This window comes from Hippoglossus stenolepis, chromosome 7 (assembly GCF_022539355.2).
Source record: "Hippoglossus stenolepis isolate QCI-W04-F060 chromosome 7, HSTE1.2, whole genome shotgun sequence".
In the NCBI taxonomy this organism is placed as follows: Eukaryota; Metazoa; Chordata; class Actinopteri; order Pleuronectiformes; family Pleuronectidae; genus Hippoglossus; species Hippoglossus stenolepis.
The window spans coordinates 17889192-17908333 of NC_061489.1; the positions used below are offsets into that span (position 1 = coordinate 17889192).

General features: G+C 41.8%; 1 protein-coding gene across 5 annotated transcripts; it reads left to right on the plus strand.

Moving 5' to 3' along the window:
• The first annotated feature begins 1576 nt into the window (after window positions 1-1576).
• lnx2b (ligand of numb-protein X 2b) lies at window positions 1577-17591 on the plus strand. Of its 5 annotated transcripts, none has more exons than XM_035161367.2 (10): window positions 1577-1705; window positions 7368-7942; window positions 9725-9921; window positions 11497-11696; window positions 12629-13060; window positions 13887-14033; window positions 14966-15140; window positions 15390-15633; window positions 15721-15879; window positions 15961-17591. In XM_035161367.2, the coding sequence occupies exons 2-10, from the start codon at window positions 7533-7535 to the stop codon at window positions 16094-16096; spliced, it is 2100 nt and encodes a 699-aa protein (XP_035017258.2). In that variant the 5' UTR covers window positions 1577-1705; window positions 7368-7532; the 3' UTR covers window positions 16097-17591. The 5 variants fall into 5 exon arrangements, with proteins under 5 accessions (XP_035017258.2, XP_035017260.2, XP_035017261.2 ...); XM_035161369.2 differs by lacking the exon at window positions 1577-1705 and adding an exon at window positions 1719-1879; XM_035161370.2 differs by lacking the exon at window positions 1577-1705 and adding an exon at window positions 6269-6406.
• The last annotated feature ends 1551 nt before the right edge of the window (window positions 17592-19142 follow it).

Consider the following 19142-nt stretch of genomic DNA (forward strand, 5'->3'; position numbering starts at 1 on the left):
TAAAAGATTATTGTCAGCAATCAGAAATATCAAAGATTGACTGATTCCAGCATCCTAAGTATGAGTCTAATGATCATCGTAATAAACTCACAGTGAGGTAAATATGTTAGAGTTTTGGGTGAAATAAGATATTTAAAGATGTCAGATTTGGCTCTGGTCATTTTTCTTGTATTCCATGATTCGTCAGTTAATTGTAAAAATAAATAATTGATTATATCAATTTATCATAACTGTTTAAATCTACAGTCTGAATATATGTATATTGTGAATATAAATAATGTTTGTGCATTTTGTCACCGCTTGAACTGATTTCCTTCCAGATTTCACAGCCATGTATGCAGATCCACAGTATATACACTGTGATATGTCAATCACAAATTTAAATGCTGCCATAAAGTGATGACAAATGCCACTTGTCACTTTAAGTGAGTGAGAGGTGTTTTAATATACATAATGGGGACACTTTGTAAAGTGTTGTCCCTTTTAGCTTTAGTGTTGAGACTAGTCTGCTAACAGGCAACATTTGGACAGAAGTAATAATCTGAATACAACCTTGCATAACATTTCAGTCCAGTAACACTGGTATGTGTGTTTTGGGTCATATGACAGTGGTCATGGATTGAACACATGCACAAGTAACATTCCTTTTCACATACAAAATGAAATGTTACACTGCATAGTGGTAGAAGAAGTGGAAGAACTCTGGTCAACTGGGACTTTAGAGGATGAGCTAGCTAAAGGATGGAAGGATGGATGACAGTATAAGTTATGTATTCAGAGTAAAAGTTATCATAATAATATTACCTTACAGTGCCAAACGTAAAAGGTCATTATGCAAATTGGCTTATTTCAAAACCATATCATGTTTATGGTTTGATCATTGATGTTTTCAATAGTTACATCTTGTAGCCGTTCATTTTAATGACTTAATGTAACAATGGGTAAATATCCATGGGAGTTATTATTTATATGTTGATCATATTTTGTTTGGTGAATCTGCAAAGTAAATACAGTGCAGCACAAAGTACAATATTCAATATGAAATGTAGTGAAGTATAGTGGAATATAAGTAGAAGTATCGGTAGGTATGGTAAACAATATGAATACGAGTATAAAATGGTATCTGCTAATTTGAGCATCGTATATTAAATAGCAGTATACTATATACTGTATATGCTATAACTATAAAAAGATGTATGTGTATGAATATAAATAGGTATAAGTTCACAATAGTATACAATATGATATGAATATATATATACACAATCATACGTACGTATGTTTTTTTTATCTCATACTTGTTCACTTGTTGTTCTTCACATGTATATGTTTATATATTATTATGTGTAATGTGCCAAATGACATTTTTATCAAAAATAGTGAAAGTAGTGGTGGTAAACTGAACCACAATGATTATTGACATGGATTTATTGCCCAGCCTTAATATGAATCACAGTAAAGGCACCACTGCACAATGTGAACGTGTGTGTGTGTGTTTACACCTGGATGGTCTTCTTCTCCTCCTCCTCTTCTTCTTCTTCTCCTCCTCCTCCTCCTCCCTCTTCTTCTTCTCGTCCTTCCTGTGCTCCACCACCAGGTCTCTCAGCTCGATACCACGTTTGCTCGAAACTGGGAAAGTCGCCCAGTGTGTGTCCGGAGGCTGAACTGCACCTGGGACGGAGCTGTGCGGTCCCCCAGCACCGAGGTAAACACATGTATTAACATTATAACATGTGTGTGTGTGTGTGTGTGTCTGTGACCGTGGTTTTTCGCTGACTTACACACAGACACACACACGGACCTCTTTGTTTTAGCGAGCCGAGCCGAGCCGAGCCGCACGGAGGTTAGCTTCTGCTTCCGGAAAACAACCTTCACGCAGGTAAGACGAGTTTCGGTGTCGCCTCGATACCACCGACCTGCTTTTGTGGGAACAAACAAACATGGAGGATGAAGCCGCTCGTCACTTTGAGACGTGTGTGTGCGTGTGTGCGGTGTTTTTCAGTGAGTTTACATGTGTCGCGTTTAGCTGCCGGTCGTGAAGGTGAAGTCAGACCGACGCTGCTGATGTGTTCACCTCCATCTGAGACACGGGAACTTTCTGAGCTGCGCTGTCTCCTGGTGGTTCCCAGTCAAGAGATAAGCATCAAACCAACAGCACTGGTCTGACACGAGGGGGGACACTGACTTATTTATGGTCCCAGTGGAACCACAACAGAGGTGGAGGCACATGAAGTAGACCTGTCTTCTACTGAGCACATGTAATAATACTCTATTACATGTAGAAATACTGCATTTGCACTTGGGATGGGACAAAATATCAATATGGTTACATATCTTAGTCCTGGCGATTATCGTAATGTTGGCGCTACACATCAATATTGAGTTATTTAGTTGTAAAAGTACACATGATACGGACTTTTGGCAGTCTTTGTTTATTTTACATTAGATGGCACGTTGAAAAGTGACAGCGTGATTGTCACATCTTAAAGAGACACTCAAATAAGACTTAAATAACTTTTTGTCTATTGTTTCATCCCAGTTTGTGTCAAACCCCAAATTGCAGTGAATAAATACACAAATCCTGCCTTTGTATTCTTCTTCAGTTAGACAGATATCACGATGCATCGTTATATGATTGTCTTGCAATGTGTCGATTATCACAGTATCACGAGTTACAATTCCATCCCAAGTATTGACCTTAAAATGTCCTTTTAATGTCAAAATTAAATATACTAAATATTCAGAGTGTTATTGTATATATTACAGTATTAGTTGATATGTACATACAAGAAGTATTTTAATGTTGTCAACAACTGTATGAACTGTTGGGTACACTACTGAACCGATTTCCTTCAAGCTGGAAGGATGTTGGGTATGTGGGGTAACTTTTGAATCCCCTCAGCTGTAGATGCATCATTAGAGATTATACTGCCCAACAGTTTATGTAGAAGTTCACATCTCAAAGTACTTAATCAAAGTACTGCTCACAAAGTACTTGTGTACTCAGGCAAAGAATTTGACTACTTCTTTTCGCCCCTGGTCAAACTGTAAAATCGATAAAATTCAGCCTAGAGACTTTTGACGCTACTGTTGTTGTATTCTTGGCACCTCTGCAGTTGCTGACACATCTTAATGTTCTTGGAAAATACAAGAAGACAGAAAAACCTGAAGATCTTTGAAGACATGTTGTTGCATTTGGGGAATTTGTACCTACAACTAGCATGTTCAAACTTTATCCAGCAGCCGCATTTTTGGAAAATCCCTTGAGAAAGTAGCTACCTTTTATCCTTTATGCTGAACACAATGGGGACATCCAGAGTTAAACCCATGGGTGGTGTTTGTGATGTTTTTGTCCCTGGCTGCTGTACAGTGGGAGCCTCAGGAGCTTAACCTCCATGTGTGATATGTTCCGGAGACACTGGTACCACAGCCCAGTGTCTCCAGTCTGTGGCTGGTTGGGTCGTGTGAAAGCTCAAACCAGGAGGGAGCTGGAGTGGGAAACTCTCTGGAGGATGGTGGACTTATTTCCTGCTTATACATGTGCAATGCAAATATAGGTCATTGTATTTAAAGCAGGAGACTCTGCCTGCTGTGCAGCTGTTACATAATGTCCAGACAGTGCTCAAAATAGATGAAACATTTGACGGATATGATAGTTTTTATTTTTGGAAAGAAAGGAAATACTATTTTTAACTTAGGCGAGAAAATATTCAATTCATCTCTAGTGACAAGTGACATGATGAAGCTATTCAAGTCTAATTTTGGCCTTGTTAGAGCTTTTTGCTGATGTTATTCTGAGACACTGAGGAGCGTAGTCGTTCACCTTTGGGTAGACGTGTCTTTCTTTTTCCGTTTCACGTGTAGCCGCCGTGTGTAATGTCTATTTCTAACTCCAGACATTGGTGTAAGCAGAAGCAAGCGTGACACACCTCCTGTCTCACGGAGTGGAGAATTTTTTTTTTCTTTTGGCTTCACCTGTATTCACTGAGGGTGTGGCAGTGCATGTGACTGACTCATATCAGCCATCAAAGCGAGTGATTCGGCTCAGCCTCGACGGAACGCCACCATGTGTAATCCTCTGGGAGACTGGAGGATACTGCAGGGCCACAGACATTTCTCCGGAAAGCTCAGACTGTCACATGAGCACAGGGCTTTGGACGAGGCGTCCCCACATCACGGTTGCTTTGAACTTTGCTTGACTCTCAACCGGTAAAAAACACATTTCATGCCATTTATTGCAAAACTGTCTTCTTGTCTTAGTTTTATAAGCATTTCTTTTAAGTGTGGGATTCCTGGGAAATAATTTTCTTGTACCAGTGTAGGATTAGGATTAATCTATATCTTGTTATGTAAGCTGCTTTCAGACCTGAACTGAACCCCGGACATTTTCCCTGAAATTTTCTGGTGGGGCTTTATGTGAGAACGCAAATGTCAGAGTCAGTTGCTCCGGATGTTTTTTGGAATTTTTCCTGCCAGCCCCTCTAGGAAAATGTCCTGAAAAAATGTCTGAGTGAGGCCATGTGAGAAAACAGCTAAAGCTTGTCTGGAAAATCCACTGCAAGCGACTGGGCGCGTTGATGATGTATCTAACTGAAAACTTTCAAAAAAGAATACAAAAGAATACAAATATCTCTTTCCATGCACCACCCCTGAACGGAATATTCCAGTTTCCTGTTGTGGTGAAAATGTCTGACCTGAACAATCTCCTGCTGCTCTCTTCATATGTGAACGGCAAACTCAAGGACATTTTTCAAGAAGTTTTCTGGAGTTTATGTCAGAGTTTAGTCAGAAAGTCATAGATAATGTCTGATAGAACAAAGTAACATCTTCAGATTGCCATTTGTAGCTGCTGCTTCATTATCAAAAAAACTTCTTATCATTTCCTTTAGTACTTCATTAATAGTTTGCCTGGTTAAATGTCAGAGAATAGTGAAACCTGCTCATCTGAGTCTGAGGTTACGATTTCGTTTTGCTTGACCTTTCTGACCAATAGTCCAGAGCCCAGAGATAAGAAAAGATTGAGCAACTGTTAAAAGCTGAACTTGTGCATTGGTCAACTGGAACTCGGTAATGTTTGTCGTTTTTTCTTGGAAAATGGCTCAAACAATCATCCAATTACAAAAACATCGTCTGATTTCTGTTGGCCTAGAAAATATTTCATGTACAATGCCAGAAAATAATGAAAACTCCCAGTCCACCTTTCCTAAAGCCCAAGGTGACGTATTCAAAATGCAGAATGTTTTCAGTCAAAGCCTCTGAGATATTCAGTTTATTAACTTTATAAAGAGAGAAGCAGCAAGACTTGGATTCATAAAGTTGTGAGTCGAGTAATTGATTAACTGACAAATCAATCGATCGACTTATCGTGTCTTCACTGCACTTTTTTGGTTTACGCTGAACCATCTCGACAAGTCGCCATTTCATGTGGAAGATCCCAAGAAAGACGAGTACTTTTTATTGATTTCATGCTGCATCCTTGACAAACGTAGTGATCAGCTGTCGTGTTTGTGTGGGAACAGGGGGGCTTGATAGATGGCTTCCGAGTCAGCCACCTCTGGAATCGCTCTATCTGCTGTGACTCCCAACTAGTGACAAGCAAATGCTGCACCTTAAGAATACAGCAGTAGACACGGAATTTGATGGGAATGAGGCTATGAATGTTTTAATCATAAGAGAACCTGCTTTGCCCTTTTACAGTTGAACACCGTGTGTTTAACATGAGGGTAATGAGTTTATATCTTATTGTCTCATTGGTGCAGCAGGTCATGTGGTTTCTAAATAAGTGGCGCTCAGCCTAGTTTCTACTGTGCTTCTCTCCCGGAGCTACAGGATCCATGGCCCGCTATCCATTACAGCACAAGGTATCACTTGCACAAAGTAAAGACAAAGAGAGAAAGAAGGCCTGTGTGACCTCAGCTGGGATGCATGTGTGTGTGGAAAGACGTGTGCGCACACACTTGTAATCAGGCTTGTGTGTTTGCAATCAGTCATTCGCCTATAGAGAGTACTTTACCTGGAGTAGTGCAACATCAGCAGTCTGAGTCCCGGAACACACACATGCAGGCACATAGACATAAATATACACACATTTGCTGGAGAGAGGCAGAAGGAGCACTTCTCTTTCCCTTCTCTGCCTAGTTACACCAATTCCCCTCTGCATTCCTGACACCGGTACACACACACACACACACACACACACACACACACACACACACACACACACACACACACACACACACACACACACATATACACAGGCTCACAGACACACACACATTATTCTGACGGTGTGCTGCTGGAGAGGCAGGGCTCTGGTTTCATTCGAGCTTCAGGCAGCCGCTATGTTAGAGTCTTGTGTTTGCGTGCGGTGGCTACTGGGCGCTTGACAACAAAGATTTCATCTCGGGTGAGTCGCTCCAAAGTAATCACACTGAGGTAAAGGCAGTTCTTTTGTGGCTGAGATATGGACTGGTTCACTAAGGGAAGGCAACTGAAGGTAGTGAGGTAATTGCGTGGACTTATTTTTCCTCTTTTTTTCATCTGTGGTTATGTGCAAGGTACAAGGTTTCTTTACTACTTTGTATATTCAGGGGCAAATTTCTGATGTTAAAGTAGCATTTTGTGGTGTGTTGAATGTTTCTATGTCCCTCGAGCCACTCAGACATTAGGTCATAAGTGCTCAGCTCAAAAACTCCTCGCTTATGTTGCAAAAAAAGTAATTTATTGCAACTCATTTACATTTCAGTCCATTTATTATCTGCTGTGGTTTCCATGGAAGCCCTTCAACCTTGCCTCCAATGGATGAAATCTATTTTACAAAATAGATTTCATGAGCTGAAACTTAATATATTTGGTTTGATTCATGAAATACCTTTTTTTTTTTTTTTTATCATATGTGTAGTGAGCAATCAAAAGTTTCCACAAAGAATGTGTTTCTAATCAGCACTCTCCTTATGAGAAGGCATTAAAGGAGATTAGGATTGGCACAAAGGGCTGGGGACCACTGCTGATTGGGTGCAAGGGGTCATTAGAGATGGGGGTTACATTTCTGCCCAGTTCATTCAAAATTCCTACTCTCGTGTAGTGCCATGTCTTTGTTCCTCCCCATTAGCAGGGCTTTGACTTAAGTCCCGCTCTCCTGCCTCATTTCACAGAGTTTTCGCCCTTTTCTGTTTGAGCGCGGTGACTTTTAGCTGAGATGAGAATTCCCTTTGTCCCTCAGGAAACTTGCTGAGAGGAAGCAGCTGTGGCTTGCTGCCTTATTGCTGCTGCTCAATGGATTTGTCATTTCCTGTGGAGCTGGCCAGTATGAGTAGGAATAGACCAAATTCTCCAATAGACTAAACTGTGCTTCTCCTTCTCAACAGAAAGAACAAAATGAAGACAAGGAGAAGCTGACGACTCTGGATTGTTGTTTCACTTTCACTATGGATTCAGCTTTGGAGATGCAGACATAGACTTTTACAAGAGACCGTTTCTGAGGAGATAAGATCTAAGAGGACACTGAGGTTTGGACTGAGCTCCCTCAGCCAATGGCTACAATAGAAACCAAAGGTACCAGCAGCTGCAGCACTGCTGCAGGACTCTCATGGGCACGGGTCTGTAAGGAGTGTGGCCAGCAGCATGATGGCCAGGACAGCCACCTGTATGAGTACCAGGACGAGGTGGACGACGAGCTGGTCTGCCACATCTGTCTGCAGCCCCTGCTCAAACCCATGGACACCCCTTGTGGCCACACTTACTGCTTTCACTGTCTGAGCAACTTCTTAAAAGAGCAGGACTTCTGCCCCGTGGACCGCCAGCGGCTGCAGTTGCATCAGTGCCGTCCCTCCAGCCTGCTGGTCAGGAACCTACTGGATAAGCTGATCGTAATGTGTCCTCACTACGACGAGTGCCAGCAGCAGATGCAGCGCTGTGAACTGCAGCCTCACTTGCACAACAGGTAAGAGTCAGGTTGAGACGTACGTGTTGTCATGGCAGCAGGTTCGGGGGATATAGTTAGATCTTCACCTGGATAAGATGATCGAGTGCAGTAGGATCTAAACGAATGAGCAAAAAATACTGTATATTCCCTTATTAAATACAAAGGTTGTTCACATTATCATTAACAGCCATACAGTGAAATATAAGCCTGTGTCATAGTTGGACTGGTCAGCACCGAGCACTGGGAGAAATCCTGCCACATTGGTTGACCTGTGGATCTTAAAAAAGTTTTAAACAAAATTTTAAAAAGATGATAAAGTCTCTCCACCGACCGTGTCTGTGTGCCTGTCATGAGAGAGTGCACATTAAAGTGTAGGTGTTTGGGTACAAGGATCCCGGGCCAATCACAGAATCTAATTATTAATTGATTGAGACAACAGGAAGCATTTGAGTTTTATTTATTGTTCTGTAAAATTTGTCACAAATATCGTAAATATTTCCACTGGAGCACTGTATATGTGGTGTTTCTAAATTATTATTTTAAAAAGCCGCCCCCCCAACTCTGTGGCACAGACTGAGGAATGTGAAATAACTATCATTAGCGTTAACTCAACCAGGTTCAGTTGACATGTTTTTTTAGCACTTAGATATACCATGACCTGGATGACTGAGGATCTCCACAGACAAACTATCATTAACGTTGTTTGCTTCTCTTCTGTGTGTCGTTCAAATGTTTGTTGTTTTTTCTCCTCTTTGGAGGTGTTGCATCCCTGGTCAGAGCCTCAGTTCCTCTATGAGCACAGTAACTTATTATTAATGAGCTCAAGATGAGGTGCAGGTTATTCAAGTTGTTTTTCACATGGCCAGCGTGGTGATTATCATCCCAGCCATGATGTAGTTGGTTGTGGGTGGTGGGTAGTCCTGCTGCCGCCTCTCTGTGCAAACAACGAGGAGGCAAAGTTCAGGCATGGGGAGCATGCGGCCGTCACAGCACTCTGACTGACTTAATCAGACTCAATGCATCTCACCCAGACAACCTGCAATGCAGTGAAATTGTCTATTCATCTGCACAGAGCTTCTGTTTAAACCATGTGCATTAATACACTCTCTTTTTTTTTTTTTTTACTATCTCCCCTTTCCGCTTGAAAACACTTCACATTGATTTTCTTTCTCCCTGTTTTCCCGGTCATCTGGCACTCCTCCTAACTAGAAACATTAAATAACATCTCTCCATTGTAAAGATGCTTATTCTCATGTGTTGTGTCTAAAGTGGTTTTCAGACGTGCATATGTGTAAAAGCAGGCATCTGAGTCAGTTGCTCTGGAAATATTCCTGGACTTTTCCTGCCAGAGCCGTGTCAAATGTACCAAAAAGGTCAGAATGAGCCCATTAGAGAATACAACAGGAAAGTAGTCGTGTGGCTGATGTTTCTAATGCAAAAAATACGTCAGGATTAAAAAGTGGTGCGATAGATGAAGAAGACGCTGACGAAGATGTCAACTTGGAAAGAGACTCGAGCGCTTTTGGTGAAAAGGGCCGCGCCCGTGTTGATTGTGTTTTCCACTGTGAAATTTACGTCATGAACTGTCTCCTTCATGCTCTACCTAGACGCCGGCCCTCGCCTGAATGTTATGGACATTTTCCTGTTATGGGGAACATGTCCGACTCAGACAATCTCCTGCTGCGTTCTTCATATGTGAAAGGCAAACTCAAGAAAATGCCTGTCTTAGAACAAAAATGTCAATCATCACCCATGTCATTCTTTTCTACTAGTTTCCTCCTTGTCCCTGTCTTTCCACAGATGTCCTGTTTTCAGAAGACTGAAGGAGGAAGCAGAGAAAAGGAAGAGGCCCTCGTGGAATGAGTTAAAGGGACGCAAGAGTGACGGGGAGTCGCCCGGTGATGCCAAACACTCGGCAACGTTGTCTTCTCGAAATCCCAGCCGGGATCAGCCTGAGCCTGGGCTGATTAATCCTGCCTATGAGGAGAGCGAGGATGGTATGAGGTCATTTTTACCTTTTTATAACAGTGAGCCAATCACAATAGTCTGTGTTCTGTACTAACATGATGATTACAATCACCACTTGGTCCAACTCTTTGGCAATGACAGTGAATAATGTTTATGGAAGCTCCCAGACGTGGTGGAATTAGTTTCCCCCGCTCGGCCGATTGCAGAAAACTGAAATCCCCGTGCTCACCCTCTCCAGTGGGGGCTGTTGTCAAAACACACGGGTGGGAATTGCTGATGTTTATAGCCTGAAGGTTTTGATTCTTAGTCTGTCACAGGTGAATCATCAGCCTAGACATAGAAAAATGCACCAGCTCACGCATTTCTGGTTAAGAAACTGACAAGATATTTCCACAGACCAAAGTTCAATGAAATCTAGTTTCCAGGCAACTGATAATCCCAGAGACGTTTGCATTTAGTCAAATCACTGCTGCATGCTATTCAAAATAAAAATAAAACGGTGAAGTACAACGAGTTTACACTTTTAAATCTAATTTAGTTATATATGTATTGATTTTTTTTTTTCTTCAAAATGTCAGCGTTCTGACTCATCCAGGTTTTTACTACCTCTGCAGTCAGCTGGGTTCTTGTCTTTGCTGGAGGGACTTCACAGTTAGAGGAGTTTGCTGCAGTATATAAACATTTGTATGGTCTCTGTGTACGTACAGACCAGTTCCAAGATGGAGAAAGTTCACTGTAGGTCAGTGTACTGAAACTTTCCCTAGCATACTGTGATGTTAACAGGAAGACGTCCACTCTGCTTCTCTTCCGTTTCCGATCTATGTTCCTGTTCTCTGTGCTCGGTGAGAACAGTCGTCACCTAAAGTTCAAATGAAGGTTACTACTGCTGTGTCTCTATTTGTAAAGATTTCTCCAGAATTGTTAGATAAGCGGATCAGTTTTTATCTCTGTGTAGTAAAGAGATTGGTACAATATATTCTCCATTTATCTAAACACGGAAAATGTATGTGCAGTTTGATTTTTCGATAAGATTTGCAGCTCATTATTTATAGTATCTATAAGGGACATAATTGACAAAGACCTGAAGAGCTATTTTTGAGTTATTACTACATAATGGTTACTTTAAATCGCTCTTAAAACTAATTACAAAACTTGTTATCTTTTCACACCTCTGTCCATCACTTGTGTAGTTTATTTTGTAACATTGTAAAGTAACGTCAATATAAAGATGTGGCAAGATAAAGTCAGAGAAGCTGTAAATGAACAAACAGTAGCCAAATGTGACAGTTCGTGAAATGTCAGTAATAACTCATCATTGCACAGCTGTGTGTGTGTGTGTGTGTGTGTGTGTGTGTGTGTGTGTGTGTGTGTGTGTGTGTGTGTGTGTGTGTGTGTGTGTGTGTGTGTGTGTGTGTGTGTGTGTGTGTGTGTGTGTGTGTGTGTGTGTGTGTGTGTGCAATGTTAAACTATAATGATATTTTGATTGATTACTATAGATTTGTAAATTAATAATAACTAATAAAGTTATTTAGGGTTTAGATTTTATAAAAGCTTATATTTAGCCATATTAATTCCACTTGCTCCTCTGTCCCTCTGCCCTCCAGATAACACCCCTCTGCGGTCTAGTCTGGTGGCCGAGGCCAACATGGTGGAACTGTTCAGAGAGGAGCCGGAGGAGGAGCTGGGCTTCCGCATCGTGGGGGGGAAAGACACACCGCTGGGGAACATAGTGATCCAGGAGATTGTCAGGGACTCACTGGCAGGGCGTGATGGCAGACTGGCCCCAGGGGACCATATCTTAGAGGTGAGAGGGACTCATGAACCTGAGGAAAGTGTTGAGATAATACAGGCCGTGATGTCACATGATCATCTCTTATTCATCATGGGAATTCAAAAGTATTCCAGTGGCATTGTCGATATCGTGACACGCTTCAATTCAGCATATTTCTGCATTAACACCTTGTTAATGGGTTCTCATGGTCCTGTATACGCAGCGCTCTTCTGCTGGGAACGAGAAAGTAGACATTCAAGATAAACAAGTTTTAGCTCCATGGTAACAAGGTGTGGTTTGTTATTGCTGAGCGCAAACACGTCATATCAGTGTAAACAACTCTACCTGGTTGCTGTCACTGATTGACTTTGAGAGGGTCAGGGTCCAAATATAAAGTAGATTGAACTTTAATGTTCTTTGTTATTTAATCAGTTATTAGGTAATGGTATGACAGGCTCTCTGGAAGTGGACATAGAGGAGAGTAGAAGGACAGAATATGATTTGAATAACTTATGGCTTCCTCTCCTTGGATTTCTACCCTCCGGATCCACATGGTTCCACAGTAAAATGAGCTGAAACTTCAGCCTGGGCTCTGGCACCCCTTCCTCAGTGTGTCCTCCTGCCTTCAGGATGTGGAACATTAGCCACAGTTTTTTTTAATTTTCTATTTGGCTCTGTGGGAAGCTGGTGCACGTGAAGACAGATGAGGGCAGATTGCATCACAGATCTCTTGAAACTCGATCTTTCTCTTCCCCCTGAACTGATGCATTTATTTCTGTTTCGCTCCAATTTCACATCAGATTCTCAGGACACTTTGACAGGCTCATCATTTAAACTGTGAAAATAAACAAGTAGTAAATTTAACTTTTTCGCTTGACAGAAAACTTTTCCCAGCGTCAGTCTTCATTTACAGTTTGACTGCAGTGTCTGTGTCTCTGTTCCTCTCTGTGGTGTTGTGTACACAGGTGAATGATATCAGCTTGGCTTCAGTCCCCCACGCACGGGCCGTCGCAGTGCTGCGGCAGCCTTCCCTCCTCAGACTCACTGTCATGCAGGAGAAAGGTTTCAAAACAAGGGATCCACGGTCTGATCATCACGCTCCCTCTTCCACCACTTCCACCGTGCTGCAGCCCTCTCAGAGTCCCCACGGCAACGCTACCTCCAGTCACAACCCCGGCACAGTCCTGCAGGTGACGCTGATGAAGAGTCAGCGCAGCGAACCGCTCGGAATCAAACTCATCCGCAAATCGGACGAGAGTGGGGTTTTCATCCTGGACTTGTTGTCTGGGGGTTTGGCAGCAAAAGATGGAAAACTGAGGAACAATGACAAAGTGTTGGCCATTAATGGACACGACCTCAGACATGGTACACCGGAGAGCGCTGCCCAGATCATACAGGTATATTAAAGGATCACAGACATGATGACTAAATACAAATGACATTAACACTATTATTGCAGAGTTAACTTCTGTATATTGAACCTTTCTTTTTTGGGCACAGACAGGTTATTGTGTAATAATGTGGTTGTGAGCATGGACTGGTTTGTTTTGCTGCGTTTATGGAATTTAACACACTTTAAATTGTCGATTTAGTTGGCAAATAAATCACAATAATGACCTTGAATCGCTCTCAGTTGAGCACATACCTCAGCCAAGGCAGAACAATTGTACACATGATATTGTAGTAAGTGAAAAAACATTCCAGGATCTGCCCCTTAATGTGCATCTACACCAGAAGTTTATGGGTTCTTCCCCAGGACCAGGCCCGATCCCTCACCCTGGTGTTAATCAGTTTCATAGTTTTTGCGTAATCCTGCTCACAAAAACCCCAGAAACAAAGAGACTTGGGTGAAAACATACATTCCTTGTCAGAATGTAGCTATGTTGTGAGAAAATCAACCCCAGAGCGACACAAAGAAGACGAACAACATGCAAACAGATCATCTCAATTCTCGATTCAGTCCCTTTTTATTGGTTTTTAGTTTCCCACAAGTATTTTCAAAGAACAATCACTGCTTTCAGTTACTTTGTAATTATGCAATATGCACAAAAAAAGCGTTGCTCGATTAGAGGCTGCAGCGCTCATTAAATCACACAATGTGAAAGTGATTAAAACAAGGTTCCAAGTAGTCGGGCTGCTAATGTGACTGATTTAACATGATTCAAACTCTCTTGACAATGGATATTCTGTGGAAGTAATTGCTTTTCCTTTGTGCGCATTAAGGCCAGTGAGGTACGTGTGAACTTTGTGGTGATGAGACCTGCAGAGACTCAGGAGGAAGGAGGAAGCAGCAGAGAGGGACAACAGGGACGAGCAGCGAGGAGGGCGCCTGAGCCCCAGTACTTCAGACGACAGTCCACATACATGAAGGTAATATAAAGACCATTAACTCTCAAACTAAGACAAATTACTCCTGTCTCCTTTTTATCATTAATATTTTAGATAACATTTTTTTGTTGTTGCCCATAACCAGCAGTAAACGGCTCCAATTTCAACTTCTTCTAAGATCATTAAGTACAATGTTGGGCACAGTATCTAACAAACTTTGCACATTTCTGTTAACACAACGTAGTCGTGATGACCGCTCCTTTGTCGGTCACACTCAGTTGTACCATACACTGTCAGTAGAAAGAATAGCAACCCCCCAGTTGGGGGTGAGAAGCTTTGAGAGCAGACACCTGCGTCGGTGTGCAGAGATGAAAGCGGCTCTCAGGGGCCTCCCTCTGTCCTGATCAAAAGGCCCGGGGTGCTGCTCACTCTCCTGCTACACAGCCACTGGCTTGTTGTGTTTTGCTTGTTTCTATGGGTGGCAGAGGATCAAAGCTGGTAACAGTTAGCTTTCGCCTGCAGAGTGGAGCCTTTTCGTCTTGCTGGGGGGGGTGGGCTCCCTGCTGGGGAGGAGGAAGAGACCCCACCTCCCCCGAGCTTCCCTTCTGATGGTTTACAGACTCAAGAAAGAAACAAGGGGGCTGGTTGGAACTGTCATTTTCCACACATCTCCTCCTCTACGAGAGCCTAGTGTTGATCCTCACACGTTCCCTCTTCCCTTAGTTCTCAGCTCCCACTCAAGTGTTTCACATTTGTTTCTACGAGAATCAATTAAGTCAAAAGATCCTCGAGGTGCTGAAGTAAATTGACAACATGTTCTCTCAAACAAGATAGGATTAAAGTAATTAGCAATAAAGTTTGTCAATAATATGATACACTGGAAAAAGGCCAGCATAACTTTAAAAATCCAAACTGTGATGTTGATAAATATATTTGTCGTTGCTTCATTTGAATCTGTCTCATTGTTCATGCAGGATCCTCCAGGTGGGTTTTCCAGCCATGAGAAGACTGTGAGTCTGAAGAAGGAGCCTCGGCTTTCACTGGGCATCACCATTGCCGGGGGGAGGGACTGTCGCAGCCGCCTGCCTGTTTACATCACAAGTGTGCAGCCTGTCGGCTGTCTGCACCGAGATGGAACCATCAAAAGAGGTAGGAAGCAACATCTGGCCATCCGCCATTTTAACTTTGAATAAGGGATTTGACTCGAAGATAATGATAAAGACATTAAACCAGGACTGAAACTAACAAATAGTTAGTTGTAGTCCTGAACATCAACTCATCACATGTTAAAGCTCAAAGCAATCAACCTTCTAATCCATGAATCAACTGATGTCTAATGTTGAACACAAAGACCCCCTGAACTAACGGTTGTCTTCACAACACCATGTGTTTCCTCAGGTGACATTCTCCTGAGCATCAATGGTGTGGATCTGACCCAGTTTACCTACAACGAGGCCGTTTCGGTGCTGAAGGCTCAGACAGCTCAGGCCCAGGTGGTGCTGCGAGTCATCCAGACGCTCTCCGATGACTCAGAGGAGGAAACCGAGGCCGCCACCATGGACGAACTGGACCTTATGGACGACCCGCGAGATGACGCCCTCAACTGGACGCCGCTGTGGACTCGCTGGTTGGGATTACCGAGGTAGAGAAGCTTTCATTACCATCAGTTCCTGGAGGGTCTGTCCTTTGTGTGAAAAAGTTCATTCTGACCGTGTCCTCGTTGTCTCAGCCACATGCACTGGTGCCGGGACATCGTCCTGCAGAAGACCAACAACGAGAGCTGGGGCTTCAGTATCGTCGGGGGGTACGAGGAGAGCCACGGCCAGCAGCCTTTCTTCATCAAAACCATTGTGCCTGGTACACCTGCTCACTTTGACGGACGCCTCAAGTAAGTTCACCCCAGTTTGACTCCAGTATGATCTGCTCCCGTGTCCTTTCATCGCTCTGACTGGCCTGTGGTTCTCTCCAGGTGCGGTGATGAGATTGTGGCGGTGAACGGAGCCACGACGGTGGGAATGAACAACTCGTCTCTCATCCCCATGCTCAAGCTGCAGAAGAACAAAGTCACACTGACTGTGGTGTCGTGGCCCGGGAGTCTAGTGTAGAACACACATGAGCACATTCACTCTCTAATCCTCTCTCTCTCTCTCTCTCTCTCTCTCTCTCTCTCTCTCTCTCTCTCTCTCTCACACACACACTCTGCCCTGTTCAGCTGCATTCTTGACTGGGCCACTCATTGACTCTTCCATATGTAACTCACTGTTTGGTTACGTTCTTGTTCGGGCTTTTAATTAGTCATGTAACACGTGTGTACATACGAGCCGTCCTGTGTGCAGGTACCTGTTTGTGTCAGTGTCTGGTGAACTCGCAGAGCAGTTTAATCAGGGTGCAAAGATGATGACAATCAGTGAAGTACTCAAAACACTACGGACAAACTGGAAGGATTGTTGTTGTTTTTTTCAGACGCCGGTTTTACCCTCTTCTGAAGCTTTATATATATTTTAGCTTAAATACGTTGGATGATGTTATCGTTTAGTGGTGACTTGATTCAAGTGATTCACATAAACAGAATCCAAAGATGAAATGTAGATCTGACAGAACATGTAGAAAGTTATGTATTGATGAATAGTAGGTGACTATATATAAAAGAAAATGGCTGCTGAGTGTAAAGTCTGATGCCAAAGACAGAAACAAATCCTCCTCTCTTTTAACTGGTGTATCACTAGTGTGATTTTTATCAACTTTATTATTATTGCACTTTCAAAACGTGCAGCAGAACAATTAAGCCATGTTGGAAAAGTAAGAATGGATTATAAAAACAAACATGTAGATTACTTTAAAGGTAAATAAAAGAACTACACTCACATTTGGTCTGAAACTGACACTGGCTTGATTCCAATGGGAACATTCTGTTGAATAATCGGAGGTTCAGTCTTATTCAAGCCATAAAAGTGATCAGTATAAACGTACTCTCCTGTAAAAGTCACTTGAAACCTGCGTGGACCATTTTACCAGAGCTGCATAGGTAGGAAACAGCTTGGGTCCAAGTTTATTTCCTGTTAGTTCTTATTTTAGCGACAGGAAATAAACCAGGACACATTATAATAGTTGTTTTAAACTGTGAGTGGGTCTAAAGAAGCGAATAAACCTGTGATGAATGTTTGGTATTGATGCATAAACAAGATAACTTTTTGTCATTTGATCCATGTCCGTGTATGAGTGCTCTGTATTTGAAATGCCTCCAATTGATGGACTCTGACAAGTGGGTGCCTTGTCGACACTGAAGGACAAACCAGAACGTATACTTGCCTTAAATTGCCGCTCTACCAAAATGTGTTTGCTCATTCTTTTCCTGTCATGATAAAGTGTATTTATCTTGAATATGAATTTGAAGATGAATGGCCTGGTCCAGATGAATTTACTCTTTGTGTCAACACATTCCCAGTGGCCTTTTCTTGTATCTTAACTGGTGCGAGATTTATAGAATAATCCAGAATATCACCACAGAATTAGTTTTTGAATCAGAGTGACTCTGAAATATTAATTGTCTGCGTTGGCCTGTCCAATGTTACATTATGTTCAATAAAATCATAATAATAACCGTGCGATTCTTCTGTTTATACAATCAATCAATCAATTAAACTTTAATAATATAGCACATTTTAAACAATTCAAATGTATTTACGGGTGTTTGATTAGAATAGAATATCAACATATTTTTTAATAGGAAAATCAATAATATTCAAAGAAATAAAACCTTAAAATTATGAACACTACATAACAGCCAAACTAAATAGGTGGGTTTTAAATGTAAGTTTATTTTTTATTGTCGCTGTGCCACATTCCACTGGAATACATAACATCCATAGTAAACTGCAGGATGAGTGCAAATGGTGATTTACCACAGTCAGAAATGTCCAATAAACTGTACAGTGACCCCTGGTGGACACAAACTGCAGAATAAAGAAGTGACCCAGGCTCCAAGTCATGCTGAGAAAACTAATTTTAGACTGAGAAGGTTAAAGAAGCACAAACACAAGTTTTCAAGAATTCTGAACTTCATCTTTGGACAAAGAAAGTCTTCTGTACCAGTTAAGACTTAAGGGTTCAGAGCAATGATCGAGTATGAATGTAGCGTGTAAATGTAGAGTGTGCAGTTCACATATGTGAATATCTTCATGTTTAAACACACAGACCAGTACAACTAGCTACACATCGCAGAAAGTACATAGGAAAGTCAAACAGAGACAGACGATCAACATAGTGACGAGTAGCCAGAGGTGGAAGTGTTCAAGCCATACAATGATGCACAAATACTCTGGTGCAGGTTTAAGTCTTGCATTCAAAATTCCAAACAGAGTAAAATTAGCAAAGTATTATCAGCAAAAAATACTTTGCATTGTGCAGAAATATGTTTAATTTTGGCAGCACTGAGGTCCTGAAAGAGGATTGTTTTTTTAAATGTGCACAAGATATTTTGTGCACAGCAAAATAAAAAATTGTTACTCTTCAGGACTTCACTGGATGTAACTGAGAAGGTCTAACCAGCCAAATATCTGAGAATACCCGAGTGTCCTTTACTCTGTAATTATACATCAAATTTTATAAGCTGATCATGTTCTTTCTACTTAAAATCATAATGACTACTAACCATAGTAGTGAGATACCTGTAAAAATGTCTTATGAAATTTAGTAGAGAGGAAGTACCATAAACTGGAAATGCTCAAATAAATTACAAGTACTTATATCTTTTTAAATTATCACTTGAATACATTCAAATTCACTATAAAATATTTTTGGGCTGTAATCCTAAATGACTTTAAGGAATAAACTGCTGGATTAATCACATTTTTTTGGTTAACACTTATTTAAACTGCACCACGATTAAAGACGCTATCCTACATTAAGTGAAACTGTGGCAGTAACTCGAGTTTAAAACGTTAGAACATTGGTGGAGTAAATTACCGCAGTAAAATCCTCTCAACAGGGACAGACTGTGAATGAGAGAACAAAAAACACAAAGGACCATAAAACGGGCCCCAGTTAAACCCACCACCTCCGCATTCGGGGGTTGTGGTGAGATACAGTAGACACATGATTCCGTATTTTCTACACTGTGACCACTGATGCACAACATTAGAAATCAGCAGC